General features: G+C 38.4%; 1 protein-coding gene across 1 annotated transcript; it reads left to right on the top strand.

The window, feature by feature from the left end:
- The first annotated feature begins 7,772 nt into the window (after positions 1–7,772).
- LOC104442866 (ADP-glucose phosphorylase) lies at positions 7,773–9,784 on the top strand. Its single transcript, XM_010056243.3, is given in 5 exon segments — positions 7,773–8,286; positions 8,665–8,804; positions 8,806–8,953; positions 9,565–9,668; positions 9,670–9,784. Coding segments are annotated over 5 exon segments (987 nt in total). The 5' UTR covers positions 7,773–7,806.
- The last annotated feature ends 760 nt before the right edge of the window (positions 9,785–10,544 follow it).

The raw sequence follows: 10,544 nt of genomic DNA, 5'->3' as shown, positions 1-10,544 counted from the left end.
TGTAGGAAGTACACAGTCAGTTCGGTTCGATGCGCACTGATGAGGAAATTAATATGTCGTGTTTCGATTGGAGAGCAAATAGTTTCCAAAAGTGCTTGGTTTATAGCTTTTACCCTTTTCTGATCAAGTGCCTATAGTTTTAGATTGTCTAATAATCCTTGTTTTACTTTTATAAATATCCTTGTTTTACTTTTATAAATTTTGTAATCCGACTAAATTCAGTCGAGGAGTCATTGGAAGATGCACGAGTATAGGTAGTTAGAACATGCGGATGCCCACCTGGATGTGTATGGAAAAATTTAGCCAATATGAACGCCTGTGTGGACATATAGTTGTACCGTTACGTTAGTAAGATTTGGCCAAATTCAATATTGGAGAGACTTGATTAGAAAGTTTGTGAAATTAGAAGAATTTGATCAGGATTGTCGAGTGGAGTCTCATGGGCTCCATGGCTATTGCATCTTGAGCTCGAAGCCCTGGCGGCCATGGTTGCCATGGCAACAAGCTCGAAGTTGGAGCTTGAGTTAGTAATGGTCAATTGAGCTCGAGTCGGCTTTGCAAGATAGTGGTGAGTGGTGTTGTCGATGTTGGCAATGCTAGGGTGCTTTTAATTTTTAATTTTTTTTTAATTTTTTAATTTATTTTTTTGTGTTCATCTAATACACATTGGCTTGAGTGACCATATCAACCTTTCAATAATTGATGTCAACAACAATTGGTCGAAAAAAAGTCGAGAGACGAATCAAAGGACGACTGGTGTAACTTTTTAAAAAGTACGAGGATGATTTGGGATTTCAGGCAAGAGATCAAGGACTACTTGCGCCTTTTCACATTAATTTGGATCACAACCATATGAGATCAAATTGCAAATTCCATCTCCTTCGATAAATTTAACGTGCTGGGATCCTTTTCCTTATGTAAATGCACGCTCAAATTGGAGAAAAGAAAGGAAATGTACTCTTACCATTATTTTCTAATTGATAAGACATCAATCATACTTATTAGGTGATTCCATTGAATACTGTACCTAAGTGTATCCATCAATTTATCACTAAATCTACTAACTCTATCCACACACACATACACACACACACACACACATGTAAAAACAACTTTATTAATTAATAATTGTCATAGTTACCTATCAAATAAAGTAGGCTTTATCCTAATTCTTAGTGCAAATTTTATTATTATGGTTCTACAGTAATACAAATCGATCTTTGCATCTTACATATTAATACTATATGATATGGCACAAAATCGTTTTAATTATGCTTTAATGTCACAATACTTAAGAAAGAAAATGTGCTATTGTGTGTTTTGCTAAAAAGAGACCTGGAAATAAGATATCTTTTTATGTGATCATGGATTTTACTCATATTTTGGTTATTTGCATATTTCCTAGTTTTATATTATGAAAAGACCGATTCAGTGTACCTTAACAATTTGATTTTCAATTTGCCATCTATGACTTTGGGATCAATCGCATCTATACTCAATTGTTGAACTCACAAATAAACATGCACAAATAAACATGATGCATGCATGATATATATATGGCATCCCAATTGGTGAATTACACTTAAAGAAGAATAAAAAGAAAGATGGCGGGCGTGGAGGAGAAGTGGAAGGGAGTGCCGTTTTACGACTTTTTTAACCCCAATAATCCCCCCAAGACCGTGACCATCAGGGATCTTCAGGCTGCTTCTTCTCATTCTTCTTCCTCTTCCTCCAAATCCGAATCCAAATCCTAAGGCAAAACACAGCCGTTTGCCTAAAATCCTTAGACCAATTCAACAGAAAATATGAGTGAGCATGCGTACTGTCAACTTTACGATAAAAACACTCAACCCAGTTAGGGACACGGCGATGGTGGCAGCAGCTCCCGCTCTAATTGGCTCTCCCTCGATAAGGATCTCTTTTGCTGTTGCAAAAAAAAAAAAAAAATTCTTTCCTAGACCTGATTCGTGGTGGCATGGTCCAAATCTGAGCCACTTAACCATGTTGGTCGACCTGAATTCTTCCTCGGCAGCATAACTTTGACATGACCTAAATCAGTGCACATTTTGCCTTTTGGCCTTACTTGGCTGGTGGCTCTTTAGCCAGACCGATGATCACAACCCCCGTTCCTTCTATTTTTGGTTGGATTGAATTCATATGATACTTTTACCTCTTTAATTGGTTAGTCGATTATCGATGGAAACCTTATATCTTTGGTGCCTGTGTCGTCATTGGTAGAAGTAAATAGGAGAGACACTCAAGTGATGGAGATAAAGTATGGACTTTTAAAAAGGATTCTAGTTTTCATTTCGTCATTAAATATGTTCTATGATCTAATGATAGATCACTTTATTGATATGAATGAACAAGTTGGCTTATGAAGAATATTTCTTGCCAATTTTTGTTTTGTATTATTTAATATGTTCTTCTAACTCCTTTTAAGATTCATTGTCATAAATTCATTGACGCAATATGTACATTCTCATCCGAAATGAAAGATCATAAGTGTGGCGTGTACCCAATCATGAAGATCACCTAAGATCAACCATCCAAACACAATTTGTACATTCCATCTTCCTTTTTTAGACGTGGGGACCTCATCTTATGTGACAAACCCACGTTCCAATTTGAAAGCAAAGGAACACACGGGCACTAACCATTTCGAAGCTAATAAGGAGAAACATCACGACCAACCAAATCCATCACCACGATCACAGGGCGGGGAGTGATTTTCTTGTCGGCTAGAGCCGAACGACCCTCCGATTTCAAGTCCAAAGCCACAGCCACGGCCTTGGACTTGGGTTATGGCAGTGCCCCTACTGGAAAGTTCGTGAAACTAGAAGGACTAGATTCAGAGCGCTGATTAGAGTCTCATGGCCTCCGCGGCTACCATGATTATAGCTTAAAGCTTGGGCGGCCATAACTGCCGTGGCCACAAGCTCGAAGTTGGAGCTTGTGGAAGCTGTGGGCGGTCGAGGTCGAGTCGGTGACAAGCGATGTTGGGGAGGCTGGGGTTGCTTTAATTTTTTTAATTTTCCTTTTCTTTATGTTTTATTTTGATTTTGTGTGTGTGTGTGTAAATCTAATACATATCAGCCTTCCAATAATCGATGTGAGCAACAATTGATTGGAAATTAATCGAGAGATAAATCGAAAGACGATTGATGTAACTTTTCAAATGAATTTTGGGCAAGAGTCCAAAGAGTACTTATGCCTTTTCACCTTGATTTGATACTTGTATCTTGACCCTAGGATCACCAACGGTATAAAATCAAATTGCAAATTCCATTTTCTTTGATAAATAAACCTGTTGGGATCTTACCTTATGCAATTGCATGCTAAATTTGGAGAAAAGAAAGGAAATGAACTCTGAAACTGTGTTTGGCAATTATGATAAATTTTTCTCTTATTTTGTGTTTTGTGCATGCTCAAAATAGGATAAAAGAGTTATAAACTAGATAAAATTATCCCAAGAGGAATGTATGATAAATATGGATAAGATTTATAACATCCATATTAGAAAAGTTATTTTTCTCGAATAACAAATTTCTTAAATTAACAAAATTTAAATTATTCCACCAAAAAAATTAACAATGTTAAAATTATATTTCACCATATAAATAATGTTTCAATTCTAATATGAGATATTCAAAACAAAAAAATAAATAACATTTTAATTTTTTAAAAGCAAATTACATCCAACATTGGTTTCCAAATAAACATCTCCCATGCCAATAACCTTGGAAATACTATTATTTCCCATCATAATATAACCAAAGTCACCATTGCGATAAGAGGCAAAGTAATCGCGCGCTATGAGGTGACATGAAAAGAAGCCACGGAATCAACAACCCACGTAGAGTATTGACATGTAAGATTCACATATCCGTCGTCACATACGAACACAATATTGCAATTGGATGCAATCACCATTGTAGCTTGTTTCTCTTATTTTTTTTCGATCTCCATTTCTATCATGTGATCTATCTCTCTTTAGCAACCAACACTTTTTTGCATAATGTCCCATTTTGCAGCAATTATAACACTTCACACTCCTTCTCGATCTTGATTTTGACATTCCTCTTGACTTGCCTCGAGTATCATTTCTTTGAAATCTTCTTGATTGACTTCTCACCCTGTTTTCAATAACAAGAGCATCCGACATAGAAGCATAATTCAAGCATTTTCTTCTTTTTTCTTCATTGAACAAACTTTCTTTAACCATGCTCATAGAAAGCACACCAAAAGGAGCCGAGTTGTTTAATGCCACAACCAAGGTATCCTAACTATCAGGAAGAGTACCAAATAATAAGCATGCTTGCAATTCATCACCAAGATCAATCTCAAGATTTGTCAATTGATTTACAACATCTTGAAATTCACTTAAGTGTTCCGCTATATTACTTCCCTCCTTGTATCTCAAATTCACAAGTCCCTTAACTAAAAGAGCTTTATTTTGTGAGTTTTTCTCTCATATAAATCTTGTAATTTATTCCACAAAGTGTCTGCATTCTTTTCTTGAGCAACATGATGAAACACATTATCATCAATCCATTGTGGATAAACCCAATCGTTTTTCGATTCATTCTCTTGCATTCTTTGTCTTCCGTATATCTTTTGGCTTCATCACCCTCAGTAGGATCAAATAAGTCTTTGCAATATAATACGTCTTCCATTCAAGGCTTTCAAATAGAATAATTTAAGGCATTTAACTTAAACATAGTGCTGCTAGTTTCTTCCATTTAACACTAGAATTTCAGCCTTAGCTTTGATACCACTTGTTGGGGAGAACCCGGTGACACAATTATCACAAATTAAACCCAATCCAAGATCAATTTCTCCCTCGAAACTAAATCAACTAAAAATCTCTTAACCCCCAGCAACAACCAGCAATGTATAGTCTCATAGTATGCAAATATAATACCGAAATGATAAGTAGATAAAGCAAATAACGACACCAATGATTTAATGTGAAAAACCCAATGCGGGAAAAACCACGAATCGCCCAAAAAAATTCATTAATCACCAAGAATAATATGATACACAAAGTATTCTTCTCTAATCACACACTAGAGGCTCAACATCAATATTACAATCATATTTTAATTAGGGATTTTGATTAGATTCTCAACTTTTATTTCCCTTGTCAAGTGATGTTCCACATTATAAATAAAGACTACCTTGTTGGTTAATAAACATCATCCTTGCACCAATGTTCCCTTTTAATTAGGGATTTTGATTCACAATTTGCATTTCAATTTTCAATTATGGGATAAATCATGTATATACTTGATCATCATGTCCAAGAATAAGTATCACATGTGTTTCGTTGTGTATGTACGACATCTTAATTGGTCAATTAAAGTTAATGAAGTAAGGAATATAGACGCAGAAAATATTACATATACCCCCATGGCTGGGAGCTTCTTCTCAATCTCCTTCTAAAAATCTAAACCTAAATCAAAATCAAAATTAGGCTCATATTACATCCTCAACTCTATGGACCCTGAAGTAGAAGTAGAGGAGGTCGATGTGCGAGTGCTATATCAACACGACGATCCACCACCTAATCAATCCCGTCACGGCGGCAATAGCTCTAGCTCCATTGGTGAGATACTCTTTCTCTCTTAGGATGATTGTTTTCAAGATTCAGTCCCTTGTGATATTGTGTATATAACCTAGCATCCATTTTGGAATGGAACATGATCGGGCGTGTTGCCACCTTTGAAAATTCAATATAACCTAGACTTTGCCCATCTTATCTTTCTTCTCTTTAACTAGACCCATGATCATGTCTCTTTTCTCTTCTTTTTTATTTTTTTGTTTGATTCAGTCCATATAAATCACTCATTTTATGATAAAATAATTTTTCGATTGAGACGTTTGGGTGTTTGGGGTTTGTGTTGTCATTACAAGAAAAAGAAAATGTGAAAACCCAAAGTAATAGGGAAGAAGCTCGAGTGAGTGATCAAATTGGGATGGACTTTTCATTGGGATTCTCAACTTTTATTTCCCTAGTCAAGTGATGTTCCATCTTATAAACAAAGATTACCTTGTTGGTTTATAAGCATCATCCTCGCACCAATGTTCCTTTTTAATTTTTGAAGATATTCTTCAGCTACCATTATGGTCCTTAGTATGACCTTAAACTATTTCTTAAGAGTCCTATGTGGATCTATGATGTTAAATAACGACAAGGTATTCCCTTCTTTTCAGAATAAAAAGGATTTACAGCACCTTAAAATAACTTTAAATGAGCAACACACTTGCCGCCAACGATATATACATTGGACAAGCGGGGCAGCCCTCGGTGGAGCTCTAAAATTCGTCATTTGTGGTGAGAAACCCTTAACGATCAAGGATCCACGAGTACCCCTTGGTTTTAAAGCTCCATCGTTACTCATTTCTTAACATTATATAAGAACTCATCCAAGTTCGAATCGAAAGGATCCAAAATTTCCTCCTCGGTTCTGATTGGGCTGGTTCTTTTTTTTGGCCAGCCATAATTACCGTCCCCCCAATACTAAACATGCATACATGAGGATTGAATAAATCGAACCAGGCTCACATTCCGCGTTGAGAAAACTGTGGGCCAAAATAACCTTGAACCGTGCTGAATACTTTTTTGCCGAAACCCGACCCCTTTTTTTTCGTTGAAGTCAAATGTCCAAGACAGTCGACGATCCTCGGCAACACTTCTTGCCGTTGCCAGTTGAAAAGTTCTTGCATGACAATGAAATAGTCAAACACTAGATTAATTAATCTTATTCTGTAAATGGTACTTTTAAAAAAAAATGCAAGGTTTCACTTTTTTTTTTAAAAAATGTTTTATCCAGTGGTTGGAATTCTTATTTTTCTTGTCAACGCAATTAGAGCTCGTTTGGTAACGATTATGTTCCCGAGAATAATTTTTTATCGAAATAGTTTTTTTTTTTTTTTTTATTTTTTTTTATTTCTATTCACGGAACAATTTCGAGTATAAGGTTCCGCTTTGGTAATTGCACAAAATTTCTATTCCCGAAAAAAATGTGTTTGGTAGAATTATATAATTTTGTTATTTCTTTTAATTTTTTAATATTTTTATTATATTTTTTCTTTTTTCTTTTCTCTCATTCTTCCTTCTTTGTGGCGGCAACCAATTGGGCATGGTCCGACGCGCTCACCAGAGCCTCACCAAGTCAAGGCGAGGGCTAGTGAGCTTGCTGGAAGCTCGCCTGGCCACCGCGAGGCTTGGCCTTGCCTTGGCAACTCCCCCACATTAGGCGAGGCTGAGCTCGGCCGCCGAGCCACTACTAAGGGCGACATCAACCTAGCAGTGGCTCGACGAGACCAAGCCTCACCATGGCTTGAAGTCGTCTAGGGTCGGCGACGATCCAGCAAGGTTGTCAGCCATGGTCTAAGGTCGGCGATCGGCCAAAAGGAAAAAGAAGGAAAGGAAAGAGAAGAAAAAGAAGAGAAAAAGAAAAAATTGTTTCTGGGAATAAGAAGTTATTTTTTTCTTTTTATTTCTCTTCAAAATCCATTTCTAAAAAAAAAAAATAGGTTTATTATTCTCGGAAACAAAAATTTTACCATACACATTTCTATTCTTTTTTCATTCTCTAGAACAAAAAAATAAAAATAAAAAAGTTGTTCTGGGAACATAAATAATTTTTACCAAACAGGTTTTTATCTATTATATCATGATAAATAATAAAATTACAAAAAAATTTACCCAAAAAAATAAAATTACAAAAAAAATAAAAATTCTTAAGACGAGTTGCTCAGTTCAGGCCAAACATCGCGACCGGCGAAAAGCTGCCGGTGATGGCTTCGCAAAATCGACTCTCACAACTGAGGAAGGATGCAATCACGGGGCGGTGGGTGATTTTTTCGCCGGCAAGGGCCAAACGGCCCTCCGATTTCAAGTCCAAAGCCCCGGCCACCGCCTCTGACCATCGTGGGCGGTGCCCCTTCTGCTCCGGCAACGAGCACATGTGCGCCTCGCAGATCTTCCGGGTCCCGCCCGACCCAAGCTTCAACTTGAAGATCCGGGTCATCGAGAACCTCTACCTCGCCCTCGACAGGAAGCTCAAAGATGCCGACTTCGACTTCGACTTCGGCGGCGGCGGCGGCTGCGGCGGCGACGCCAACGTGTTGCGCGGGTTCGGGTTTCACGACGTGGTGATCGAGACCCCCGACCATTCGGTGCACCTCCGCGATTTGTCGCCGAGGGAGGTCGGCGACGTGATTCTCGCGTACAAGAAGCGGATCGAGCAGCTATTGACCTTCGATTCGATCAAATACGTACAGCTTCGTCGTCATTTCGTTTTTCCGATCAATCTCGTCAATGGGAATGGATGTTTTCTCGTTCATGCGCTGGTTGAGGCAGATCATGGGGTTGTTTCGAGCGCATTTATGCCTAAGTTCTTCACGGGCGTGTTGAATTTGTTGAATTGCCCTTGATGAGTTAGTTCTTTGCCTTGCAACTTATGCCGATCTTAGTATGCTTTTGGGCATCAGATATAGTTGAATGGCCACTTCCAGGAAAACGGCTTGAGGTTGAGAGGGTTGTGGATGGACTAAACTGCTGTAATCTTTCCGGCCTCTCTGTTGGTAGTGTTGTCCTTGCTTTATCTAAGCTTGTACGTAGTTTGATTTGGTTTTCGTTTTGTGGTTTCGAAGGTTTTCAAGAACCACCGGGCGGTCGCCAGGGCATCTCTAAGTCATTCTCATAGCCAGATAATAGCTCTTCCCATTGTCCCTTCCAATGTTTCGGCTCGGATCGAGTGCCAGAGGGAGCATGTCGATCAGATAGGGAATTGTTGTCTGTGAAGTTCCATCAAATAAACTTTTGATTGATGAGTCGGCTCATTTCGTTTCATTTGTTCCGTTTGCAGCCTCATCCCCTTTTGAGATATGGATTGTGCCGAGGGATCACTCTCTTCATTTCCACAAATTAGATGATAACAAGGTTGGTCAAATTGTTTCCTTCCAATGTTCTTGCGAACTTGTAAATCTGACCTTTTTTTCCTGTGACTTTGTTGGGCTTAAAGTCCCTAATACCGCCCGTTGCATAGTAATAGCGAGCAGTGACAAAGTAACACTAATCTGACTTGGTTAAGGCCTTTGATATTGCCTGTCTCAGAGTATCAGCAAGTACCAACACTAACTTGACTTGGTTAAGATCAGTTTTACATTTTCCTTCCAGTTGTTGTATAGATGAGCTATTAAGTATTTTGAGTTGAATTTAAGTCCAGATCAAGGTTTGTGAGTTGGCATTTAACCGAAGGATGTTTCAGCTGGTTCAAGAGATGTAATTAAGATGATGAAAGGCTTATTGAGGTTTGCCGGCGGAATTTGTGATTTACTATAGTAAGCTCCAGTCATTTATTTGCAGAAGATCTCAACTTGACTAGGATTCTCTACTTTAGGTGATTGCATACAATTACTCATTCCTCATCCTTACTGTATTCTTCTCTTTATGCCGAGATTTACAGAACATGAGCTGAATAATTGAACTGGCCTCATGACTAGACTTTCTAAGACCTGCTCTGGCTCTATTTATATATTTTTCATTTTCAGGCTGCTGATCTTAGAGGCCTGTTGAAACTGATGCTTAGGAAGATATTTATACAGTTGAACAATCCGCCGTTCAATTTCATGATCCAGACTTCTCCGGTCCACACTTTCCATGTCCGAACTGGGTTCTACTCACTGGTATTTGCAAATAGTACCACAGCTAACTGTTGCATTCAGTCTGTTTGTATACTTGTATACCTTTAATTCAATTGGTTTAGTTTAGAAATATGTGTTAACCTAACCCGGGAGGATGCCATGAGAGAATCCAATAAAAGGGTTTTGAAGTTGCCACGGGTTGCCACATAAATTGATCCAGTTTTCCCTTGAACGAAGGGCCACATCCTTCGATGATGAAGTCGGATGCACGCGCGCGGAGGAAGCTGCAAAAATTTTAAGGGAAGTCCATGTCCAGATGTAGTTGGTGAATGAAAAGCGTTACTAACTCAGATTGGCTGATGCGCTGAAGCAGGTTGATCTTCTTTGTCATTCAGTCTGTTTGTATACTTGTATACCTTGAATTCAATTGGACCGTTTAGTTTCGGCCTTAATATGGTGTTAACCTAACCCGGGAGGATGCATGTATGAGAGAATCCAATAAAAGCGAGCTGCCGATGGGCACTTGCTCCATGTTTTTCCACCGCAGGCTGCGGTATTTGACTCTCATTTTGCGTACTCTCTTTACCTTGTTCCACCACGCTATCCCTAGTGTCGTTCCATCGCATGTCACTTTGCTCGAAGACCTGAAAGGTTTCATCACTAGGAATGGATTGCTGAGCAAAGAAAGAAACAGAAGATATCCGATCGTTGCTCGGTAAGTTCTGCTAATCAGATCCGAGCTCCAGGAGTACTATAATACTTACGTCAATCGTGGAAGTTTCATGACTTAACAGGTCAAAAGCAAAGATTGTACATCCATTCAGAGAAATCTCAAATTTGTAAAACGCAACGTACTTTTTCAGTAATCAGTTCTTGACTATTTCAAC

The sequence above is a fragment of the Eucalyptus grandis genome, chromosome 1 (assembly GCF_016545825.1).
Source record: "Eucalyptus grandis isolate ANBG69807.140 chromosome 1, ASM1654582v1, whole genome shotgun sequence".
NCBI lineage: Eukaryota > Viridiplantae > Streptophyta > Magnoliopsida > Myrtales > Myrtaceae > Eucalyptus > Eucalyptus grandis.
Note: the sequence above shows the minus strand (reverse complement) of the source record. Positions and strands in the feature narration are given on the sequence as shown.